General features: G+C 40.3%; 1 protein-coding gene across 1 annotated transcript in view; it reads right to left on the reverse strand.

The window, feature by feature from the left end:
* Positions 1–26,701, reverse strand: part of COL6A5 (collagen, type VI, alpha 5) — a 94,992-nt gene that overhangs the window by 57,891 nt on the left and 10,400 nt on the right. The window contains 17 exon segments of the mRNA XM_011933773.1: positions 534–587; positions 992–1,057; positions 1,679–1,741; positions 4,716–4,769; positions 4,862–4,906; positions 5,018–5,044; positions 5,378–5,449; positions 7,368–7,390; positions 7,393–7,420; positions 9,231–9,323; positions 9,907–10,049; positions 12,998–13,079; positions 13,186–13,526; positions 15,309–15,884; positions 18,991–19,567; positions 21,616–22,169; positions 25,405–25,965. Of these exon segments, the coding sequence (XP_011789163.1) occupies positions 534–587; positions 992–1,057; positions 1,679–1,741; positions 4,716–4,769; positions 4,862–4,906; positions 5,018–5,044; positions 5,378–5,449; positions 7,368–7,390; positions 7,393–7,420; positions 9,231–9,323; positions 9,907–10,049; positions 12,998–13,079; positions 13,186–13,526; positions 15,309–15,884; positions 18,991–19,567; positions 21,616–22,169; positions 25,405–25,965 (3,359 nt within the window).

Genomic DNA, 26,701 nt, shown 5'->3' on the forward strand with positions numbered 1-26,701 from the left:
AATTTATTCATGAGTCCTCTTTCTCATTGGCAACATGTAGAGAGAAAGTATATTTACCTAGTTCATAATATCCTTATGTAAGCTACCAAAGGAGAGCTTTTGTGTTAAAATCATTGGCTCTCTTCAAAGACATCCCAAAACACCTGGAAGGTGGAAAGGGAAAGGCCAACTATATTTCAGTGGTTCTCAACCAGAGGTGATTTTACCTCTCAAGTCCACCACTATTATACCCACCACAGATATCTGACAATATTTACAGACATTTTTGAATGTCACCAGTGAACAGTGGGGAGGGGTGGTGCTGCTGATACTAGTGGGTAGAGACCAGGGATGCTGCAAAAAATCTGGCAATGCATAGCATAGCCATTCACAAGAAATAATTATCTGGCCCTAAATTTCAGTAGTGTCAAGAGGGAGAAGCCCTGAAAAATATTTCAGCCCTGAATCAGTCAACTCTGTGCAACAAATATTCTGAATGCCTCTGTCATCTTCAAGTGGTAAGGAGGGGAAATAAATGTCACAGAAATACTTACCCTGCTTCCTGTGGAACTAGGACTGCCTTGCACCCCTTTCTGACCAGTTCTACCCTAAAAATATAATAATTCCCTCAAGATCAAAAGGCAAAAATTCTGAATAAATCATAAAGGCATCAGCATCAAAACCTCAAGCACTATTAAAATGGCAGAATAAACATGTCATACTGTGATCATTCTGCATATTAACAGTCAGTTATACACATCCTTTAAAGAAGAAAAAAGCATAGCAACATGCACTGCTACTACATTTTCCCAAATAATATCACTTGCCAGAAACTTCATAATTTTGCTCATAAAAGTGTCCCCTACTACAAATATGCATACCAAAAAACAAAGGTCTTTTAAATGTGGTCTTAAGAGCATTTGTTCAATTACAGAAAGGTTACATATCTTACTAAATTTACTTGGATCAATAACAGAATTAATCAACTCATAGATAAAATAGATCAAATTACTTGTCTGCCTTGTTCTCCTTTGGAGCCCTTTTGTCCTTTGATGTTACTGTTTTGTCCTGGATTACCCTAGAGAAAGATTTTTAAAAGCAGTTTAGAATCCAGAAATACCAGCTTTTTCTCCAAAATGGTATGATGTTCAAGTACTAAGCTAATTTGGGTCAAGGTATAAGAGGTGCGAGAAAATTTTTCACATTTGAAACTTGCAGGATTTTGGAAAAAAAATGAAAGCAGTACTTCCTCAAATTTGAAGAAGATTTGGCAATAAATAAAGAATTAAAAGAGTGCTTGCTACATTGAGATTTTCCCTTTTCTATGATGGCAGCTTCACTGGTGCACTGGTTCAAACATTCTTAGGCTATTCCCTCAAAGGTGTAAAAAGATTCCCCTGTAACTGAGTCTGCAAATAGTGAATCTGTAGGTCTGCAATATTAGAAGTCCAATAAATAAAGCTATGGAAATGTTCTCCCAAAGGAAGCAGAAAGTCTCAACGTACCATAAGGACTCAGAAGATGGCCCTAACCCAGATAAGACACAAACAGACTTTTCCCAAAGCCTCAGCCAACACCTATCATCCGTACTCCTAAGACAAGCATGTGCCTACAGGGTAGCAGGAAACACAAAGGGAAAGGAGATAGGAACTGTGGAGCAAGTATAAAATTCAGGGCCAACTGGGCCCTGAAAACTTACTGGATCTCCTGGGAAGCCCTTCTCTCCACACTGCCCAGGGGCACCTCTGGAACCTGGGCTGCCCTGAAAAAAATGAAATAAATTTCTGAGTTAGCTTGTAAGAGGTTTGTATAATGGTGTTAAATGTGAAGTTTTGTGTGTAGGGGGGTTAATCAGATAAAATGCTCTTTGTCCTTCATCACAGTCAGATTCCCTTAGACTTCTCAAGCAGTACTAAGTCCAGTTTTAAGCCTATGGTCAGGATTATTTGTAGTGAGGCTCAGAAACTGGTAAACTTCTCATGGTCTAACATAGCACTGTCCAATAGGAGTTTGTGCAGTGATGGAAATGTTCTACATCTGCATTCATCGATATGGTAGCCATTAGCCATATGTGGCTATTAAGCACTTAAAATGTAATCAATGCCACTAAAAAGCATAATTTCTTAATTAATTAAAATTTAACTTTAAATAATCACATGTGGTTAGTGGCTATGATATTGGACATCCTAGCCAGTCTAACAACTTCTAACATCTGTAATTAAATTTCCCACTGGAAACTTCCATAAGGATGTTCTATTGGGGGAACCAGCCCCCAATATTTCAATGTAGGTTGTTTTCTATTTTCCCTAAGGATTGGCTGGTCTGATAAAGAAGGGGAAAGAGTACAAAAGACAGAAATTTTAAAGCTGGGTGTCTGGGGAAGACATCACATGTCAGCAGGTTCCATGATGCCCCCTGAGCCACAAAACCAGCAAGTTTTTATTAGGGGTTTCAAAAGGGGAGGGGTGTACGAATAGGGAGTGGGTCACAGAGACCACATGCTTCAAAGGCAATAAAATATCACAAGGGCAGAGAGGCAGAGTGAAATCACAAGGCCAGGGTGAAACTAGAATTACTGATGAAGATCCATCCATGTCTTGCTGGGCACACATTGTCATTGATAAACATCTTAACAGGAAACGGGGTTTGCAAGCAGACAACCGGTCTGACTAGAATTTGCCAGGTTGGAATTTCCTAATCCTAGCAAGCCTGGGGACGCTACAAGAGACCAGGGCATATTTCATCCCTTATCTACAACTGCATATGACAGACACTCCCAGAGCGGCCATTTTAGAGACCTCTCCCTGGGAATGCATTCATTTTCCCAGGGTTATTCCTTGCTGAGAAAATAATTCAGCGATATTTCTCCTATTCGCTTTCTGAAAGAAGAGAAACATGACTCTCTTCTGTCCGGCCCCACAGGCAGTCAGACTTTATGGTTATTTCCCTTGTTCCCTGAAAATCGCTGTTATCCTGTTCATTTCAAGGTGCTCACACATGCTTCACAAACAATTTGTGCAGATAATGCAATCATCACAGGGTCCTGAGATGACATACATCCTCAGCTTACGAAGATGATGGGATTAAGAGATTAAAGTAAAGATAGTCATAAGAAATCATAAGAGTATTGATTGGGGAAGTGATAAATGTCCATGAAATCTTCACAATTTATGTTCTTCTGCCGTGGCTCCAGCCAGCCCCTCCATTCGGCTTCCCTGACTTCCCATAACATGTTCCATTGTCATCTCAAACCTAATTATTTCCAATTAAACTTGCCCAAGCCAGGATCCTTGCACGCACATTGACTGACTCTCTATTTCCTATTCCTCTACTCACCTATATCTGGAGATTTCAGGTCCCAGAACCAGGACTAGTGTGAGATGAGAGAGGCACCTAGGATGCAGAATTGAGGCAGGTATTTACTCCACATAATTCTGCCCCTTTTGCACCTTAGGTGTCCTGTTAGCCTCGCTTCAGTCTGAGCCCTGCTACAACTTTAGCATACTTTGTGTCTGTTCTCACTATCATTGCTTTACTTGAAGGCTTCATCACTTCTCACCTGATTTCTACAGATCTGCCTCTCGTCTTTGCCTTGCATCTATGTCATCTCCAAAATATCGTCCACATTACTGCAAGTAATATTTCTAAAATGTAAATCTGATTGTGATTCTTCTGCTTAAAATCTTTCAAAGGCTCCCCATTGCCTTATGGTTAAAAACCAAGCTCTTCCATGTCGCTCACTAGTGCCCTCCCAATCTCTTGATCTCTTCCCACCACGTCTTGAACCTCACCTCCCAGTGCCTGTATTCTAATGCTCCCTCCAGGAAGAAAAACTTGGCAGTGCCCTGAACCCTCATGTTTTTGCTGATGCTACTCCCTCTGTCTGGAATGCCCTTCCTCCACATCTTTGCCTTGCTGAATTCCTGTTCTCTTCAGCTCAGAGGTCATTTCCTCCAAGAAGATTTTCTGGACAACCCCTGCCCCTAGACTGAGTTACATGCTCTTCTCTGGACTCCCATGTAGATATCTAAAACATGACCTCAATCACATTTTATGTAAATCTATTGATATATCTGTCTCCCCAACTATACTGTGAGATCTTTGAAGACAAGGGCTGTGTGGTTCACCTCTGATTCTTATTAAATAAGAATATATGCCTGGCCAATGACAGGTGCCTGGCACATGACAAGCCTGACAAATGACAGGTGCTCAAAAATATTTCATAAATAAATGGATCAGAACATAAAAGTAGAGCTGCTTGAAATCAAGTAGGCACACATTAATGAGTGTTGAAATAAATGTAAAGTTAAAAAATGTTTCACAGTCATTTGCCACCACAGCCACCAAAATAATTTTGTCTCTTTCTCTTGCTTTTTTTTTTCTAACATAATAAAGACAACACAGAAATTACTGACATTGACGGAAATGTTGTGGTAAAAACCAGATGAACAAAAGAAACCACTGACAGGTAAAAGCATTCATTTTCATACATGAGAAAGATGCCCATAGAAAAACCTCGTGTGTGCTAAATTTTTCTAGGTGGAAATTCTTGAAAATTACATAGTTACCCCCTTGCTCCAATCAGGTATGCAGCACATATTCAGTATTAATAGGCCTTCATTATGTGGTTAAGTCAGTTGTAAATTTTATCCCCTATAACCACTGACATACAGCAGTTAAAACTGTCTCTGTCATCAAATTCTCCTTCTTCGATGTATTGAAAAGAAACGTGTTACCTGAGATCCTGGATCACCTTTTTCTCCTTTTATTCCAGGAAATCCATGAGAGCCCTAAAAGAATACAAGAAAAACAAAATTCCCACTTAAAAAAATTTTAGCAACCTCATGACAGTTTTTATGATACTTAAAGAAATACGGCTTACCTCTTCCCCGTCAAGTCCATCAAACCCATCGTCTCCATGTCCTCCCTGAGAGACGATAATAGACAGCCGTCAGGTAAAAGCAGGTCTCTGCCACATGCTTATTGGGAAACTAATCCCATTTGGATATCAAATTAAACTAAGAAAAAATTCCAGTACCTTAGGTCCAGAAAATCCTTTGGGTCCCTGCAAAAGATGAAATATCTCTCACTGACATATCAAAGACAGAGTGTGAATCCAAAGACTGCCTCTCTAAAGTGAGTGAGCATGTATTTCTTTAGTTGCTATGAGCTATACATCTACAAAGAGGTAAGAGATGGAATTTATTAATGCTAAAGACTCCTTGACATTATTAAAAAGCAGAATTAATCTGCAGACAGGAAAACTCATTGATATAACTGGATAAAGGAAAAGAGAGAGGAGTGATGGAAGAGAGAAAACAAGGGAGGAAAGGAATGGGAAGAGAGAGGGAGAGAATGTTATAGAGAATTGGAAATAACATTTACAGAAGAGCCTTACCTTCTCACCCTGCTCCCCTGGACATCCTGCAATCCCTTTATCTCCTTGGGGTCCTGCATCTCCTCGTACTCCCTAAGAAAAGGAGCACAGACAGGTACCCAAAGTGATGTTTTTGCCAAAAGCTGCCAGTGGTTTATTTTCATAGAGTTAAGACAAAGCACATGGGCACTATGAGCTTCAGAAAAAGTGAATTCTCTTCAACCTCACTCATTTACATCTGTTTTTCCCCTCTATATTCAAACATGTTTCCTGTTAATCTTCAGGGCTTTTTACGGACCCAAGATCACAAAATGGTACAAGAAGAGCTCAGCCACTTCCCTACCTGATCAAACAGCACAGTGGCTGCACTTTGTAGCCATATTCCAAGACTCCAGTAAATTCATCTAGGGCCCTAATGCTATCCTGGGAGAGTCAGCATTGCTGACAGTAGACTCACAAGTCAGTGCTAGGGTACTGCTACTGAGTAGAAACAGTTGCTGGAAAGTGACACTACTAGGAGAATGAGAAAGCAAAGGTGAGAAAAGCCAGTCCTCACAGGAGGAATCACCAGATTGAAGACCCCCAAAGTCAGACTATCCATGCAGGGATGAGCACTGAAGGTCAATGATTTCTGTGTCTCCCAACAACCCTGCTTCTCCAAGGAAATATTTAAATACAGATAAATGCTAAAGTAAAATGGATCTTAAGAAAGGAACAGTTTTGTGCTTTTTGAGGGCAGGAACCCCAACTGTGTCTTTCACCATCATGTCCCTTGTAACTGGCTCATGTCTAGGTACATAACAGGTGCTCCCATTTTGCTGCATGAATAATTAATTAGTAATGAGCTTAATTCTTGCCTTGCCAGTAAGAGAGGGAGGGAGAAAGGATTTGCCTTCATCCTGCTTTGCTTTCTTTATTCTGAGGATCATTCCCTGCAAAAGGAGGAGGCCTTGCCCATGGCCACAGGCTGAGAGGTACCTTAGCCCTATGGCTTCCCATTGCCTGGACTTTCTGCCAGAGGTGGGTTCAGCCAGGCAGGTGGATGACACTATTCCCCACACTGAAAGCAGTCTCATGCTAGTTTGGTAGTCTCCAAGAACCCTCGCCTCCGAGGGTACAGAGTAGGTGATTTACAGCACCCCCTTTTGTAAACTAGGTCAGCCGTTAGATTGTAGAGGAATTTATAATTGCTTGCAGATGAGAAAACAGAGGGTCAAGAAGTTAGGTATCTCGTTCAAGGACCCACATCTAGGCCAACTCTTGGCAGTCTGACTCTAGAGTCTTTGTTTTCAATCCTTGTAACTTGCTGCCCAGATGAGGAACTGGCCTTGATCTAAGGTGATAGAAATCCAGTCTGGATGTTTTCTGAACTTTTTCCATCCCAGAGCCACCTAAGTGGTTTCAGTTTCTTCAAATTCTTTCTCATAATTTGATTGATGAGAAAGTGAGAGTTCTGGTTTTAAACATGGAGATTTGCAAACCTCTGTGTAGCGTTTGACCATGAAGCCATGCCTCCCATCTTGAGGGATGCCTTGCCCTCTTCCCTTTCCATGGAAGGGAGTATACTCCAGCCTTGGCCCAAAGCCATGCACTAAGCACTGGGTTTTAGGTCTAAAGAGAGCTGCCTGGCAGATAATCTGCTGTGCCCTGCTTGGGGGTAGACAGGAGGGTGCCCAGGTCTCTCCCACTGATAAAAACATGCCAGGCTACATGTGTAAGCCCTCCTTACCCCAAACTTAGACTTAGTAATTGCCTCATAATTCAGACAAGGAAAAATGAAAAGAAAGGCAACCCTTCTTCCCACAAAAAAGCATAAAAATCAACATATAAACAAAATAAACATAAACATATAAAAATAAAGATATAAACAGAACTCCATCTACCCCTTTTGTATGAAAATAAGCTTTTTGTGAAAAAGAAAGTAAGAGTGTGTGTGGGAGTGTGTGTGTGTGTGTGTGTGTACAGTGTGTGTATAGTGGCAGGGGGGTGAGGGGGAGTCATAAAAACTTACGGTGTCTCCGTCCTCTCCCCTTGTCCTTTGCTGCCTTTCAGACCTTGAGAACCCTGGGAAGAAAGAGAGAACAAAAAATTGTAGTCACCTGCCACCCCCCCCACCATCAAGTCAAACTTGTGAAATCATTAGGCATTCTAAGCGAGTCCCTTCTTCCAACTTGGTTGCAGTTTTTGCAGATGTGGCTGTGAGTCTGGGGAGAATCTGACAACATCTGGAGCTGGCTTTTGTCCTTGCACTCAGCTCTGAAGCCCCTCTGCAGAAGGCGACACTCCTAATCCTTGCGGGAGGCTGACCTTTGGAACCCACCAGCAGATGAGGCCCACAGAGCCACACCTGTGCCTGAGTGATTTGCAGGGAGGACAGTCGTGCCAGCCACAACCCTTTTAGCAGACAAACCTACAACATTTCCAAAGGGATTATTTTATTTTGTTCTGCTATTTTGAGAGCTCAAGGAAGAATAGGCACTTCCAACAACAAGACTGCATATATACAGTGGCTCCAGAGGAGCAATCAGTTAGCGCGCGGTACTTATAAGACTGCATATATTTTAATTGCAGTCATCTCTCCCTTAGCCACGTGTGGTTTAACTGTGTCATGGCTTACCTGTGGCAAACATTTCATTTCAGTTTGCTTTCCCCACCCTCTAACACAGGCCCAGCTGGCTGATCAGTATACTGGGGGGGTTGTGCTTCTGGAACATAATTCTAATATTGACCTGAGCAAAGTAATGGAAAAAACTGTGAGAAACAAAACATCACAGTGCAGTAAAAAGTTCAATATAAATTATCCTTCCATAAGGATGGACAGTGCAGAACTCATGAGCAAGCATTGTTGATCTCTTTTTTTAATGAAAAACTTCATTTTTATTGTGATACCTAAAATCCACTTGAAACGTACATAAAAGTGTATAAAATATGTGTATAGTTTATTATAAAGTAACTTTATAGAATAATCTCATAATTTTTATATATAAGGTATATGTAGCCACCATGCAGGTCAAGAAATAGAGCATTATTGGTCCCAAGCACAGCGCCTGTCCTGAGTCACAATTCACCCCTGGCCCCTCTCCACAAGGGCACTCCTGACTTCTGATAATAGTTTCTTGCCTTTTAGGAATACTTCACCAGTTAAGTATTCCTCCCTAGATACAATAACTTTTAATAAATGGAACCTTACTACACGTATTCTTCTGTGTTTTGCTTTTCTTTTGGTCCTTACCTTGTTAGTAAAAGTTATTCATGTTGTGTGTGTAGCTGTAGTTCATTAATTTTCATTGGCATATTTTATTGAAAATATCATATTTATTCATCCTATTGTATAATATTTTATAATTTGTGTTTTAAAGGGCTATGAATCTGCAATGCTATGATCGTTTTGTGGTTCAATCTCATTCCATTGCTGATGAAGCACAACTCTTATTTATTTATTTATTTATTTATTTGTAAGGCAATAGGGTCTCATTATGTTGCCCTGGCTGGTCTTGAACAATCAAGTGATCTTCCGACCTCAACCTCCCAAGTAGCTGGGATTACCAGTGCAAGCTACTACACCCAGTTTCATCTCCACTATTTTTCACTTCTTACCGTCTTTCAAACTTTCTAAAACAGGTACAAAAGTATAAATTGCAAAACCAAAAAGCAACACTGCCAAGGGTATATAAGAGAAAAGGGAGTTATTCTTGCTAGCAGTATCAAAAGTGAGCTCTCCTGACCTAGATTTTATACCAAAAAAGTCATATGAAATGTCCAAAGGAATTCCATTAGCATGGAGTGAAGGTTGTAAATTCAATCACTCAGTCTCAGTCCTACCCGTACCAAATCAAAGCACATTAGATAAAATAGTATCACAGGTGAGTGGCACCTTCATGGCTTGTGGTCCTTGGGTCCCATGAGGTCCCGGAATTCCTGGACATTTGCAGAATGTATAGCAGCAAGTCCTCTCTGCAATGTTTCCCTGCGGAAAAAAAAGTAAAGCTGAGTGAATAACAATTGTCAGAAACTTTATTTCATAAGAATTGTATTCATACAAGTCATAATCCACCACCTACAAGCCCATCTTCTCCCTTTGGATGAGGGCTGCAGAGAATAAGACGTGCTTTCTGAATTTAACACTGCAGAGAGGGTACCAGGCACTGCACTGGCAACATCGCCTCTCCAAAGGAAATGACCTCTGTTTATAGACAGGGCATCCAGTATGTGGATGGCCATGGCCCAACTTTGCCTAAGACTTGTTGGTTTCTGGTTGACAGTCTTCTGTTTCCTGGAATTTCTGCAACACAGTTGGGGTTTTTTTAATTCAGTTATGAGTTGGTTGGTTTTTTAGTTCCTTATGCATTCATTTAGTGAGATGACAAAGAATGAAAGAACACGCAAAAACAAAATACTATGCTGTGGTCTTCCACACTTTTTTATATACTAAGGACCATGCCCTTAATTTAGTAGGGGTAAAAAAAGGCAGTCTTTGAAAGTTCTCATCAAGATTCCAATTTAGTTCCCATGGCATTTTGAACAACTGGGGATTTTGTTCAACAACTCACCAGGTATTGTGATAGTTTTTTGCCCAGCTCTCTCATTCCAATAGTCAGATGAGTCCGGTAATTGAATCCTTTTCCAAATTCAAAGCTAGAAAACTCATGACGAGCAGTTGTGTTAAGGGACACTACCAGCAGAGCATCAAGTCCTATGCGGTAAGAAACACAATATAAATAAAGCAAAGGGGTTGTACATGAAAAAGAAGAAGGCATAGTAATTCTGCTCAGTGAACATGATTTAAAGAATTGAAAGGGGAAAAAACAAATATAAGAGGAAGGAGTACTCCTGACATGTGAAGAAACTAACGGTGAATTTGCCTGCATTTTATGAATATGCACCAGCTCTGGTCCCTGACTTTTGCATGAAATCCCCTGATAAAAGTATTCAAGAGAAACAATTTACAAATCTATAGAAAAACACTAACAGAAAACTGTGTTCCACATCTTACCACCAATGTTGGTGCAATTCTTGGACACTGGAAAGTGATTTTTAAAAAAGGGCATTATTCATGAAATAATGAATAATATTCATTCAATAATAATGAAATAAAAACTTCAGAGAGTTTTTCTGAATTTTTCTAAATATAAATTAATGATAATTCTCAAGTTAATTCCCAATTCCAAACACCCTTGGGAGGCCAGACCCTGAGAACATGAGGAAAACCCAGGGCAATTGTCTCAGCTGAACTCCTGACCACATCCAGTTCATTCATTAATTCATCTATTCACTCATTAATTCATTTACTAGTTCATTTACTTTATTCATCTTTTCACTAAGCAAATTTTTAAATTATTAATAGGAGCGTATTATGCATTAATCATTGTATAATACAGAGATACAGATGAGTAAGTCAGGCTTACTTCTTTCCTTCCCAGAGTTATTGGTCTAATGGAACAGAGGGTCGAGAATTGGATAGCTGCTCTGAGAAACATCAGGGTGCTATGAAAGCCTAGAGGAGAAGCTCCTAACCCATTCTTGGAGAGTCATGGAAGATTTCTCAGAAAAATTGATGTTGAAGCTGATTCTAAAGGATAAATGTAAGTTGGCCAATGGAAGGAATCAGAGAAGGAAGACAGAGAGAGTACCTGGGGAGGAAAGGAAACAGAGGAAGCTCTAGGCAAGGACAGAGAAATGAGGCTGTAAAGTACATTGGAGGCCAGGCACAGTGGCTCACACCTGTAATTCCAGCACTTTGGGAAGCCGAGGTGGGTGGATCCCCTGAGGTCAGGTATTTGAGACCAGCGAACTGGTCAACAACATGGTGAAACCCCATGTCTACTAAAAATACAAAAAAAAAAAAATAGCCAGGCATGATGATGGACACCTGTAATCCCAGTTACTCAGGAGGCTGAGGAGGGAGAATTGCTTGAACCCAGGAGGCAGAGGTTGCAGCGAGCTGAGATTGTGTCACTGCACTCCAGCCTGGGCAACAAGAACAAAAATCCATCTAAAAAAATTACATATATGTATAACCTTGGAGGAAGAATGGTGAAAATAGTTTCATATGCCTGGAATGCTGAATATAAGAAATAATTTGGCTGGGCATGGTGGCTCACTCCTGTAATCCCAGCACTTTGGGACGCTGAGGTGGGCAGATCACAAGATCAGTAAATCGAGACCATCCTGGCTAATACGGTGAAACATCATCTCTACTAAAAATACAAACAAATAGCTGAGCGTGGTGGTAGGCACCTGTAGTGCCAGCTACTCAGGAGGCTGAGGCAGGAGAATGGCATGAACCCGGGAGGCAGAGCTTGCAGTGAGTCGAGATTGGGCCACTGCACTCCAGCCTGGGTGACAAAGCGAGACTCCATCTCAAAAATAAATAAATAAATAAATAAATAAGTAAGTAAGTAAGTAAGTTAAGGCTGAAATTGGAAGCAGAGGCCAGGTTCTGCAACGCTCCCAGGCCATGTCAAGGAATTTGATCTACATCCCAAGAACAATGAGAAGGTATTGAAGGGATCTGTGCAGAGAAACAGACACGCCAAGCAATAAAACAGATCATATTGTGGCCTTTAGTGAGGTTTCCTGTGGAAGCTGAACCCTAGAAGCCAGTCTGGGCTACACCAAGGAATTCTTAAACAATGCATCTCATTTGACAATTAGTGGAGTCTTCCATCGCTGCATCCTACTCTCAACTTCTGCATTGAGCTTCCAGCTCAGTCTGAAGCTATGACATGGACAGAAAATATATAGTGAGAAGCCCTTTTCCAAATCCATGTTGCTATCTTTCATATGGAAAATAAGAAACAGTAGGAGCTGTCTCGGGTCAGGTTCTCTAGAACTGGAATCTGAGAGAGGATTTTGTATGTATGTGGTATCTGTATTGAGAGAGAGACCAGGAAAGGGAAGGAGATGTTGTAACTAGGAATACATCTCAATAAAGTCTTAGCCTTTGCCTGATTCATGAGGGACTCTGGAGTGCAAATTGTACTAGAGTTGATCCATTTGAGCAAGAGTGCCAGGTTTTTGTATCCCTATATCATAGTTGCCCCCCACCACCACCAACGTGAGGCATGGTAACTCCACACCCATTCCAAGCATGCCCAGGTATATGGTTCAGGTCAATCAAGGGCATATGTCTATATAGAAGGTCATAAGTCTAAGTACTTGGCCATAGCATTTGCAGCATTTTGGGGAGGAGTGCGAGGGCTGGTCAAGAGGGGATTAGACGAGGTATCAACAGCCTCTGCTACAAGTAGCCAGGCAAATCTCAACATCTACAGCATCTGAGTAAAGGTAGAGACTTGTTAAGCATATTCCATGCTTCACTGTTTAAATTTTCAACTTGGCCGGGTGTGGTGGCTCATGCCTGTAATCCCAGCACTTTGGGAGGCCGAGTTGGGCAGATCACAAGGTCAGGAGGTCAAGACCACCCTGGCTAACACAGTGAAACCCCATCTCTACTAAAAATACAAACAAATTAGCCAGGCGCCTGTAGTCCTAGCTACTCGGGAGGTTGAGGCAGGAGAATGGCATGAACCCGGGAGGTGGAGCTTGCAGTGAGCTGAGATCGCGCCACTGCACTCCAGCCTGGGCAACAGACCAAGACTCCATCTCAAAAAAAAAAAAAAAAAAAATTCTACTTAATACCTGCTTCTTTGAGCCTGTCTGATTGATTTTCAAGCATTATGTTGCTTTCACTCTGGAGACCGTCTGAAAAAATAAGCAGCACCTAGAGAAATAAGAAAATGGTGTGGTGTAAAAGCTAAATATATAATTGGGGAATGAAGAAAAAATGGAAGAATGTGGAGATGGGAGATAGAATGTAATACGGATACCTGGCCCCGGGATGCAGATTTATTCTTAAATGTGTCCCAAAGAGACTGCAAGAACTGTGCGTTCAGATGAGTTGGCCCACTGACGTTGACTTGCAGCAAGCTGTCAAACACCGCTTTCTGATAGATCTGGAACTTGGCAGGGAATTCTTGGTCATTGTTCACCTTAAATGCCAAACTCACCTGCACCTCTGTGCCAGCCCCACAGCTCACCCCGCTGATAGAGCTGATGTCTTCTAAGATGCCTGGGAGGTAGGATTCCAGCTGGGGGTGGCCCTGGAACAAAGGCTGCCCCTGCACATGAGTGGAGATGTCGAACCCAACCACTATGTCCATAAAGCAATCTGGAAACCAAAGGAACAGAGTCAAGATTAATGAGTAGACAGGAGTAAGGAAGGAGAGACAGGGCAGAAGAAATGAGCACTGTCATGCCCCAGAGCTAGAGGGTCTCTAGTCTCCAAAAAGTGTTCAAGAAGGAAGATATTGGCTGCTTTATCATATGCATATATGTGTGTATGTATATCACATATATATATATATGATACAAACATATATCACAGGGGTTTTCTCTGTCCCCTTTAAAATATTAAAACTTCCAATAGCTATTTGAAGTTCAAACCATAGTTTAGTCTCATCCTCAGTGACTCTGTTGTGTGTGTGTGTGTGCCACGCATGTGGGGATGCATTTTAATGGTGACATATTTTAATTCATATAATCAGAATACATTAAAGTTTTGAGCTGTCTTTTCAGATTATTTAAGTTTTAGAGATCACAAACACAGATGGCTGCAAATGCAGGTAGATAAGATAGATGATTCAAGTGGGCAGAGTGTGAGGAAAATAAACTCGAGAACAATGACCCATTTCTGGGTCTGTTCACTGTTCAGTTCCAGCTGAGAGTAGCTCTGTGGGAAATGGGGCCTAGTGTTGTCAGATATTCTGATTTTTCAAAGAGGAGCCTGATGTCTACATTTTTAATGTAGAACCTTCAGTGTGAATGCTGTCAACTAATTTAGCAACTCATCAACACTGGATGTGACAAACAAACTGCAACTGCAAGCTGCCAGTTAGTTACTCTGATCCTGCCCAGTTACTCATTTTACAGATGAGGAAACAGTGATGTGTGGAGGTTGTTGCCGCCGAACCAGAGTTAGAACTCTGGCTTTCTGATTCCAGGCCCAGGGCTCTTTCCACCACTGTAATCTGCCTCCACTTGAGCACCACAAATGGGACATATAAGATATGGAGAGTTTGGAAAGACTAACACATTTTGTTAAAGAAGTGACTTCAATTGTAACAACTCTAGAAATGTAAGAACTCTAAGGAATTTCTGCATGTTGTGCAAATTCCACAAACCGTTATCATTCGCTACTGCTTCCTTACATGCTGTCCTCCCAACTCCTAGCCTCAAATTTAGAGAAGCTGAGTCCCCTGTGGCCAATCTCAGCTGGAGCTGAACGGTGGCATTCCTGTGAGATGCATCATTGTTTTCCAGTTCACTGTCCTCATACTCTACTCACTTGACTCATCTCCATTACCCCCCTGGTCTTTGCAGCCATGTGCCTTTGTGACCTCTGGCTTAAATAACCTCCAAGGACAATTCAGATCGTTAGTAGCCTATGATTATATGAATGTAATCATTAAAAGAAGAAAAATACACTGTATACACACACACACACACACACACACACACACACACACACCACACGAGTCCCTTACAAGATGGTTTAACAAAGGTACAATAGTAAAACTTCCAGTCAGCAAATGTTTATTTTACTTACTTCCTGCTGATGCAGGGCATTTACTAGGAGGACAGAAATAGGAGACAGAGATCTAGGTGCTAAAAGGAGAATAAACACTGGATTGCTGTGAGGGAACAGGGCTGACCAGAGGACACAGCCCAGGGGTCCCCTCTAGCCTCTGCACCCTTTCCTTGTCTTTGAGGGAGGCTGAGTTATCCAAACTTCCTGGAAGCAGAGAAGTCTCGTATCATTGTACCATAAGTGAGATATTTTCACTAAATATATGTTCTAAATATATGCTCTGCTAGAGCTAGCCCATTAGACACCCTTGGGAAATGGAGAAATGAGGTTTCCATGGAAGAAAACCAAACAAGGAACACTTACTGGTTTTCCCGCAGCTCTGGCCAATTTCACGGACGATCCTTTTTCTCACATCCACATTCTTTAACTTATCAAAGTCTTGAAAAGTGATTATTTTTTCAGAATTGCCTGTTATTGACAGAAGCTGTTCCTTAGAAACATCTCCTATGCCCAAAACCAGGACACAAATTCCAAGGTCCTTCAGGGTTTTTACTGCATCTGCCACATTATAGTGAGGATCTCCAGATGTGATAACAACCAAAGTTTGGGGGACACCAGCATTTCTTCTCCCACCAGCATATAGATTAAACATGTTGCTCACTTTTTTAAGGGCAAAGTCAATTCTCGGAAACCCACTGCTCTTGGAGACATTCTGAATTTGATTCTTCCACTGGGTTTTAGTCAGAGAGTTTTTCAACTCAATAATACTCCGGTAGTTGCTTCCAAATTGAGCCATACCAATTTTCATTCTTTGAGACTGAATGTCAAAATTATCAATTAAGTCTGACAAGAAAGTTGTCATGGTAACAAAATCTGAATTAGATACCCTGTCAGAGCCATCGCAAAGGAAAATCACATCAGCTTCCTGAAGACTACAGACTGCAATAGAAAAAAGAATAAATTATTTTCCTCATGAATCATTCTAAATTTTTCCTTTCATCATATACTTAAATTGCTTTACTAAATACTTCAATTGCTTTACATTAGCAAATTGAGATAAGTTAACGAGAGAAAGAATCACTGATTGATCCTCAAAAAGAAGAAAAAATAGCAAGACGAGGAAAGATTAGAGAGTTTTTTCAAAGTTTAATTATTTATACAATCCATTTGAAAAGACACTGAAAGCTAATCAGAGAAAGTAAGAAGTTTGAATAAATTTCATGTACTCATTAAAAGGTTATTACAAAGGCTAGACATCCCTTCAAAACACCAAGATTGGGACATTTACCCCATCAAGATAATAGTACTTACTTACTGTACTATTATTAGTACTCCTATTACTATTCATGTTATCACTTTACATCCATATTGAGGAGTAGCATTTTAAAAATGCTTTTGGCACATAATAACATTAATATTCACAACCACCTTATGACTAATTATTCTAATTTTATAAATATAGAAATAGGATTTAGAGGTTAAGTGATTCATATAAGAGCACACAGTTACTATGGAGTGGAGCTGGTATCTGGACCTCTAGATCCTTTTTATCCTTAAATTTAGCACTTTTTTCTACTGCAATGCTTTTTAAAAATACCATGACTCAAATGTTAGAATTTCTCAGAAGAAGTGTGAATGGCTAGTAAATAGAGCATACGGTCAACTCCCTGAAGTCCAATCTGAAATGTCCCAAAATCGAAGGGACATTTCTACACTCACTTCCAACCAAACTCAATGGCTGTGGTAGGAGCAGCACTACGGTGATTACTAAAGGTAATTGAGACAGTAGGTTACTCATGGTCACACAATTCCTTATAAGTGTGGTGTGGCAGACACAAAGACGGTGGCTGCCTGGATAGACCTGCAAGGAAGAACTTACTTCCCAGCTATGGGAGTATGGGCAGGCAGTAGACAGCTTCCAGCTGTCAGCACTTTCGGGGTCTGTCTCACTATAGAGAGATGCCTTGCCAAAAGTCATGCCCTTCTTAGGGCCACCACGTCCAGGCACAAAGTGGGAAGGGAGTTCTCCCTCAGTCCCAGCCGTTTCAGGCTGATGCTGGACAGCTCTCATGGGCAATATTTGCTTCAGAGCTCTCTGCTAGGTTTGGAGCTTTGTTTAGCTTATGTCACTATTTTGAGTTATTTGGTCCATCTTGCTTTCCCTATTTATTTTGCAGGTGTGGATTCCTAATAAACATCTTGCATCCCAAACTCCATTTCAGCACTACCTCAAAAATGTAGCCATGGGAAATGAGAATAAAACAGCCTTCACACTCCTAGGAAAAGACTGTAGTCTTAGTAATGTACTAGATTTGGAGGACACCCCAAAGAAATGAGATTAAGCCTGCCTGCAGAGCTTGTAGTCTTGTGACAGATACAGGTAGGAAAACAGCAAATATGTGTCAATTTCTACCACTTGGAAAATAGAAGGTGTGAGAGTTGGGGGATACAGTGGGGACATGAGGTCAGGTTTTGGGCCAGGAAACTAGCACACAAAGACTGAAACTTGACAGAAAAGTGAGATGTAGGCAGGCACAGTGGTGGGCTGGAGTGGTCATGGTGGGCAGGATAGTGTGGACAAAGATGTGGAGGAATTTCAGAAGGACGGGGTAGATTTGAAGAGGAGAGAGGTGATCAGTGAGCTTGGGGAGGTGGGTAGGGGCTAGATAGAGCTCACGAGTTTGGAAATTGTTCCAAAGGCACAGGGAGGCCTCCAAAAAAACAAAAAACAAAAAACTGTAAGCAGAAGAGTGACCGCATCCAGTGTGTAGGAGAAAGAACACTCAGTGTTAAGTGGACTGGCAGGTGTCAGGACTGAGGGAGGGAAGCCTACGCTTCAGGGTGAGAGTCCAGGGAGAGGATGGAATGGGCAGAAGAACTGGGGTGGTCCTGCTGTCTTGAGAAAAATCATAATTTTCCTTGGGTGAAGATGATACCATCATTCAATATCTGAAACCAAGAAGATGAATTAATTGCTTACTTAAGTAAGGTAAAGCTATGGTGGTCAGGCATAGTTTTATTTAGCCAAGCAAATGCTGATCTGACACAGGATTTGAGGGAAGGTTTTGTCTGGAGTTGGACAAGTTACAAATATGGAAGTGGGTTAATGTCAGTTTTAGAAACATGATTTATATTAGTTACAAAAGTGAGCTTCTTATTGGTAGAAAGGAAGGAATAAATGAGGAAAGAAACAAGAGAAAGGAGGGAGGAAGGAAGCAAAGAAGAAAGGAAATTCAAAAGTTGATTATTTCATTTGCCAGATTGGGAGGACTGGGTCAATACACAAATCACAAGAATTCGGACCTTCCAATTAGGCACAGCAGCCCTTCCTGGGTTACTTATCAGTCTGTACTGCTTTTGAGACCACAAGTGGTAAATCTCACCCTGTCCTCACTTAAATGTGATGTCACCAGCCTACCAACTTCAATGGTAGCTGGTAATCATCTCAGTTCCCTTCCCTCCCTGTTTCTCTCAGCCAGCTTCCATTACCCCACGTTCAACTCTCATATCCTGCCCTCTGTTCTGGTGGCACTTACACAGAAAAGCACATCATACCACTTGAATTTTGATGTCTCTCTAGAATGCCTATGATCCCATTTAGAGGGCCTGGATCTTTGAAGACAAAAGTCTATCCATTTAAACCATGAAACTTTCCACTTGAGTTTGGCCTGAAACTGATGTCCAGTGGCTACACTGAGACCATTAACCAAATGGAGCACGATGAGCAGCCATTACATGGGGTAAGGTGAATACAACCCTAAGAAGAATTTCTTTCTGCCAGAAAAAGGCAACAGAGTAGCAAAATGCCAGGGAATGCATCTGGAACTTTCCTGTATAATCTCTTCAGTGCATGCTGTGGTGGGAAGGAAACTTTGGGATCTTGTTCAATCAACTCATTTCTTTTAGAGATGAGAAAACTGATAGCCTGAGCAGAGAAATGTTCAGTCCATAACATCCAGGCAATCGGAGACCTGAGACTTACGATCTACTTTTTATTTAAGTTTTTATTGTTACCCCCATAGAAACTTTAAAAGTAACAACTTACCTTCTGGTGCTTCAGTACACATACTTTCTTGAACAAGTGTGAAAACAGCTTTCAGTTTGTCAAAATTATCTACATAGATAGTATTGTTTTTATTCCCTGCCATACCCTCAAATTCCTTTTGGTTGGCCTTTCCTACACCCACTGCAAAGATGGTGATGCCTTTGTCTCTCAGTTCTGATGCTGTGTCATTGAGCTGATCATGGTCACGAGATTTCCCATCAGTGATGACAATCAGCATCTGCTTCACATTTTCCTTGATGCAGCTGCCATGCTCCTCTGTAAACAGGGCATTTGCATGCTTGAGAGCCTTGGCAGTGTAGGTGTTCCCTCCAGTGTCCCTGCGCATCCTCAGATTCTCAATTATTGCTGATCTGTTCGAGTACGTATTAAGGTAGAAAAGGATGTTAGGTTGGTCAGAGTATTTGAGGGCTCCAAACTGAACTCCGTTTCTGCCAACATCTGCTTTCTTCACCAAATGGATAGTTAGGCTAATCATGTGATCTTGATATTGTTTTTTTATGCTACCTGAATGATCCAGCACAAACACAACGTCTAGTCCTGTAATCCTTTTACAATCCGAAAGAAGACGAAAACAGGAGTCACAAACTTTCTGCAGTGCATTCTACACAGGGTGCTGAGAAGGGAAGCAAACTAGCATTTGCCGTGAGTCTACCATGTGTCAGACACTACATCTCACTTAGTTCTTAGAGGGGGCTGCTGCCATTTTATAGAAAAAAAAAAAGGCCAAGGCTCAGAGAAGTGCAACTTGCCTACATCATGACTCCAAGGACATTTGTACCCTATCTATATCACTCCAGGATCAGTGGTCCTTATGCCACACCACTCTATTTTGCTATATCTCATTAGAACATGTAACGTCTTTTACTAAGCAGGCTTTCAACTGAAAGGCAATGTTAGAAGCTAGTTCAATGTCAATGTAATGGTAAGACATACTGATGTTTGCCAAACTGACCTGCTATCATGGAAAGCTCAGGAGCTCACTGTATAACTTGGTGGTTTTACCCTACTCCCTCTGGCTCCAGGTATCTTTGGACCCTCAGGTATACAAACCATCCCTGTGTATCATGTCTCTCTGCAGTTATTTATGCTTTTCTCCCTGACGTTTTCAATTAGAACTCAGAAAGGAGTGGCCCCAAGTAGGAGGAGAGCAAAAACTCCTATCACTTCTTCCCTGACCCCAAACCCTCCTCCACATTATAAGACAAGTGACTGTTTTGGCTGGCTTTCCAAAGTGTGGACTCCTTCCCCACTCTTTTCCTTCCCTCAATAACTTATGCGCATGTATTCCAAAGATTTGCTTTCTCCACTTTCCACCTGCCTAGCTAATTGTCAACTCTTATTTCTAATAATAAAGTCTTAAATTTTTTAAGTTGCTGATACTGTGAATATCCCCAGGTTGTATCTATAAAACCCTTGGTCAATGACCCACCCAGAACTGGTGACTAGTCATGACCTGATACTTAGGAGACAATCTAATGCATGAGTCAGATGAATTTCAGGTTATGCTGTAGACAAGACCTCCACATTTACATTAATCAAAATGAAGAAATGCCAAGAAGAGCCTTGCAGGTTTCAAAGTTGAAGCTATAGCCTTTAGGCACACCTCCCAACATTATCAAGAGTTTTGGAATCACTGCCACCTTTGGGGGAAGAAAAAAATTCCAATTAAGCGGTTACCAAGGAAACTTTAGAACTATCACCTAACACTTACATGTTTATAAGACATTTTGTTAAGTTTCTGGAAATTCCACATGCACAATTTTGACGAATAAAGTCCAATGAAAATCTCTATGTTGCCAGAGGAACAACACAAAACAAACTTACTTTGGTTTGTTTTCTTAGTTGTATCCAAAACACAGAAAATAGCACATGATAGATTTTAAAACATAGGTGTTTCAGTCTATGTGTGGATTGAGAGAAAGCTCTCATTCAAAAGACATTAAAATTGATAGGCTCAAACTGAAGGTTGTGCAGTACAATTTTAAAAGCACTACAATTTGTAAGAATAAAATGATGACCTCAAGTAATCAGAAAAGTGACAAATTACAATTTTCCAAAGGGATGGATACATGAACAGACAAATATAAAATATCCAGTTGATAGAGGTTAAGAATAATAATGTGAAGTAATGAAAATAAACTATCTTTAAAATGCCCAGGGTTTTCTTGGTGGGTGGTGCTTAGGATACTAGATAAAATTTAACTAAAAGAAAGACAAAATTGTATTTCTAGTTATTTTCTGCTTAACAATGGCTATAGATAGCCAAGAAACAATTCTAGAAAATAATTTGGGATTCAAAACTGGCTCTGGAAAATCCAGATATGTGAGTGTTAAACATTTGGAAGTTTAAAGTAAAATTCTGGGATCTTTTTGGAATATACTTGAAGTCACCAACGCCATACTAACTTGTGCCAAACTAGATGCCAAAATTGTTAGTCTGAAACATCCCTGGAGGTCACAGGCATTTTAATATAACATAAAGAAGACTAAAACTTAACATTAAAGTCCAGGTGGAGGCCAGGGCCAGAGTGCCATATACTGTTTCTCATTATAAAGTCAACAGCTCACATCCTTGAGTCCTGACAGATAACAGGGGCACTTACCATGGAGAGCACACACACGAAAGACAAGTTCCCTTTCTAGTGCCTTCAGATGATCGAAGTTCTCAACGTGAAAAACTAGGCTGCCATCCCCACTGATCTCTTCTAGTTGAGATCTATTGGCATTGTATACTCCTACAGAGAAGATGGTCACATCTTTGCCCCGAAGAATTCTAGCAGGATCTCTCACATCATCCTGAGCTACTCCATCTGTGATGAGGATGAGAAATTTTTTGGCTCCCAAACGGGCCCCCTTTGAGTGGGTGAAGTATTGACCTACAAAATTTAGTGCCTTTCCAGTGAAAGTGCCTTCATTGATGAGAGACATTCTATCTATTGCATCAGAAATTTCTTGCCGTGTAAAGTATCTATTGAGCTGGAACTCTTCCTTAATTTTATCACTGAACTGAACAACGCCAATCTGGGTTTTGTCTGCACCAATTTGAATCTTAGTTAACAGATTTTTCATGAAGATTCTCATTTTCCTAAAATTTTCATTTCCTATACTCCAAGAACTGTCCACCAGAAACATGATGTCAGCCTTCATGTCTTCACATCCTGCATGTTACAAAAAAAAAAAGATCAGAAATAACCAGGTTGGAATGGTTCTCAAAAAGTGGCATTAAGGCAGAAACAAATGCATTAATGTGAAAACATTGAAAATTAACTCAAGCAACTGTTGTTACGTTTGAAAATTGTATTTGCTTCTTTAGTAGAAGCTGGTTGACTAGAACCCTGAAGCAGAAATGCAACTTCCAAAATGTGTATTTATTCATTCATGCATGCATGCATAACTCATTTATTCATATTTAATTAATTAATTCATAATTTTGAGGTGTATAAAATGCCAAGCATCCAGCCATGTGTTAAGGATGCAGTAGTGATACCAAAAAGGAACCAGAGCCAAAGCAATCAATTCCTTGCACTCATAGTACTAACACTCCAGGGTTTTATGTATATTCTGGAGAAACACAATTTCAAATAATTTTTAAACAGCATTATTTTCTGGGATAATTCTAAGTGATTTCATAAACACTATAAATCAATATTAGAAATTGAAGAAAAAGTTTTACTAGAGATAAGTGCTTCAGTAAGCATATCCTCATTCAACATGGACTCTTCCTTTATACATAAACTTTAGACAGCCTGATTGGAAATGAACATATACATATGTATATATACACACACACATATATACACACATATGTATGTACATTCATTGTTCTATATATAATATAGACATATGTACATATATAAAACCAATTTCTATAATCTATTAAAAACAGTATTAATTCATGATACATATGTTTTGCGTATATATGTAAATATATTATCTTTAGCATATATCTTTTTAGTCTTAATCCCTTTTTCTATCTGTAATCTCTGCCTGCCTTCCTCTTACAGTTTCTCCCTCAACACTCTGAAGTCTATCCCATGCTTCCTGAAAATAAACACAGCATCAGCCATATATTTAAAAAATGAAAAGATGTTAACTATCACTTAATAAATGTGTAAGGTCACATTCTGATCCACCAGGTGGACTACACCACCATTTTAAGATTCAAGCTGCCTCAGAACCATCTTGAAAGTCATAAGAGGAGAAATTGCTGAAGATGTTTGTGGCCTTGATAGAGTGGCCTTGACCACTGTGGTGAAGTGTGGAAGATTCTCTTCCACGTAACACATATAAAAGAAATAGGCTTTTACATACAGTTTAGTATTCACAGGATCTACCTCCTGGTATCTATTTGTGACAGAAACTACTTCATGTCCCTGAATATCTATCTTTCCATTCTTCTATGTTAATAAAATTTTAGATAGGCAGATGATTGTCCATCTAAAGATTGTATTTCCCAGCCTGCCTTGGAGCTAGCTGTGGCGTTGTGTCTAAGTTTTAACCAAAAGGTATGAGCAAAAGTGATCTGGCCACTTCTGGGTCTTACATTAAAACAGTTGAGTGTGGTAGGCTCCCTTGGTCCTTTCTGCCTTTCCATGGACAGGAGGTGATAAGAACCGGATCTTCAGTTTTGACCTAAAGATGGAAGCTATATGTTGAGGATGGAACACATAGCCTCTCTACTAGACCTGGACTATTCACCCTAAACTATGATGTAAGAGAAAAATAAGACTCTGTGCTGTGTAGTCTGGGGTCTTTTCGCTATTGTAGCTTAACCTGCACCCTGTTAATACACTGTGCCTCACTCCATCTGCATCTGCTCTGAGACTCGTTAGTGTTTTTCTAGCTCTGGAAGCTTTGGCTCCTTTGTTTTCCTGCTTCTCTGATAGCCATTTTATGACTCATTTCCTTGTCCACAACTTATCTCCTCCTCCAGGCATGATAGTGCTCAGGCTGACTACTTCAACTGCAACTACCTGAAGTGCAAGGGATATACTGTACCTCCCTAGATTGGTCCAGGACCTTCTCCCTTGAAAGGATCTGAGATACAACCTACTTTATGCTTCCTGGAATCCTTTTACTTTTCTTAGCATCAACTCCAGGAAACATTGGGGAATCTTTTATTCTTGCACTCTTTCTAAGACATCCTAAAGACTCAACTCTGTTACTGTCTGTAACAGGGAGAAAAATGAACAAAATTGTTACTTACTTAGGATTTTGTTATTAATGCTATTTATTTGCTTACTTATTTTTTATTTTTGTTTTTTAGTGGCTCAGAGAAAATTTAAACATGTTTTCACTTTAGTAAGTTCAAATAAGTGAGAATTCTCTTCCTTTCCTCATCAGTGAACACCTTAACCACTTTCTGCAACAGCTAACTGTTGTGTAGCGCTTATTATGTTCCAAGCACTCCTCTAACTGCTCCATGTGTGTTATCACCATTAAGCTTCACAATAAGCCTACAAACAAGGAAACCAAGGCAAGTAGACAGTAAGTTATTCAAGGTCATGGCTCATCAGTGGTAAAGCTAGGGTGTGAACCTTGACTCTGACTCTAGCATCTTTCCTCTTTATCAGTAAATTAATGTGCTTCTCAGCAGGCAATATTTTCATGTGCTAATACTAATAACTAATAAGTTATTAGTTGGCCACTTAACTAATAACTATTACTTAACTAGTAAGTGGTGTAAGTGGCCATTATTAATAATAGAAATAACAAACAACGAGATACGGAAATTTGCAAATTGTTTCTCCTAACTTTTGGTACTTAATCTCTAATTAGAACAAAAATGCAAATATGTGTTTTTGTTATAAAGAAAAATGAACAATTATTACATATATACTTGATATGCATTTAATATAAAAATAATGGTCAGCATTTATGGTGCTCAACCTATAAGGATTCTCTGATGGAGGTGTTATCCTCATTTTATAAATGACAATGTTCCAGGCTCAAGTGGAAGTATGTGAGACAAACCCTAAGCTATCTAGAGCCAAAGTCCATTTTCCTTCCGCTGTACCCAAGTGTGCACACACAAACACTGTACTTCCCCTGTACTCATCTGTGTATGCACATACATAAACACACGCACACCTCACATGCAGAATAGAATCTTTTTCACTTCACAGTGGTGGGCTTTGTCAAGGCCCCAACATTCTTAGCAATTTTCCCACTTATGGCTTCCAAGATGGCCTTGGGGCAACTGTTTATAGAGAGATTCTCCAGTCTTGGCATTTGGTTTAAAAGTGAGGGGCTGAATAGCCCCAAGGTGATAAAGGAAGCTAGCAAAATGTTATCCAGACAGCTGGTCACATCAGGCCTTGTCTCAGCCTGGCCATTAATCTGCCTAAGCAATTGATGAAATGTGGAGAATAAAGCCTTTTTTGTTTTGCTTACCTTTTTCAGTGCAGATTTCACGAACAACTTCATTTTTTATGCTTTTCAAGGCGTCAAAGTTCTACCCAAAGCTAACCCTTTCTTCTTTCCCAGCAATTTCTTGTAGTTCTATTTTATTAGCTGCCCCAATGCCAACTGCATGAATGGTGATTTGCTCAGCCCTTAGTCTCTCAGCAGGTTCCACGACTCTGTCCATGGACATCCCATCAGTCAACACAATGAGGTAACAGGGAACCTTGCTCATTCTATCCTTACTTCCATTTTTTATTATCTGTAGCATGTAATCCAGAGCTTTCCCAGTATAAGTTCTACCAGTTAGTTGCTTAATGTTAAAAATAGCCTTTCTTAAGTCAATGTCATTAGAATAGTCAGTGATATAAAATTCTACTTCTGTATTATCTGAATACTGCAAAACTCCAACTCAGACTTTGTCTGGGCCAATGCTAAACATTTCTGTCACTTCCAACATAAATCTCTTGATTTGTTCAAACTCTTTCTCCTGGATGCTGCTTGAGCCATCAATGAGGAAATGGATATCAGCCTCTTTGGTATCCACACAGCCTGGAAAACAAAGTGTATTCTCTGTAAATTAGAGAACCTAGAGAGAACTTTGCAAGAGGGTTTGTGAAGTAACATGAGGTTGAGGCATTTCTAAAGAACGAAGATTTCATTTTTGCATAGAGCCTGCACACTTCATTAAGCACACTCATGGCCATTTTCTCCTTTGAAATGTACAACAACCTTGTGAGAAAATGGAAACAGGGCAAAACGTAGTGGTTTGTCTAAGGTCACGTAACTAGTAAATTAAAGAGTAAAGACCAAATTCCCAAGACTCAAGGCTCCAAGTTAGTTTTTCTAGCATTGACACTTGCCTTCTTAGACAGTTTATGTCCTATCATTTCTTGAAAAAAGGCATGGGATTGATGATCTTCTACTCTTACTTCACCAATAATCTCTTCTTCCCAGAGCAACTAGAACAAGATATTTAAAGCTAAACTTAGATCACATTGTTCTTCCTCTTAAATGATCTATCATTGCATTTGGAACTTAAAAACTAAAACTTGGCCCTATCTTGTCTCCTGCTTTTCTCTCTGACCCTATTTCCAGCAATTCTTCATCTCACTCACTGTGCTCCAACCACATTGGGCTTCATTCTGTTTTTAGAACGTGTCCCTGGGTCTTTGCACGTACCCTCCTCTCTTCTTGAAATATTCTTTCCCCCAAATATTCACATGGCTGCTTCCTTCTCATCATGGATGTTATCAAGTCATCTCTTTAAAAAGGGCTTCACTTCCCC

Source organism: Colobus angolensis, unplaced genomic scaffold (genome assembly GCF_000951035.1).
Source record: "Colobus angolensis palliatus isolate OR3802 unplaced genomic scaffold, Cang.pa_1.0 Scaffold129, whole genome shotgun sequence".
In the NCBI taxonomy this organism is placed as follows: Eukaryota; Metazoa; Chordata; class Mammalia; order Primates; family Cercopithecidae; genus Colobus; species Colobus angolensis.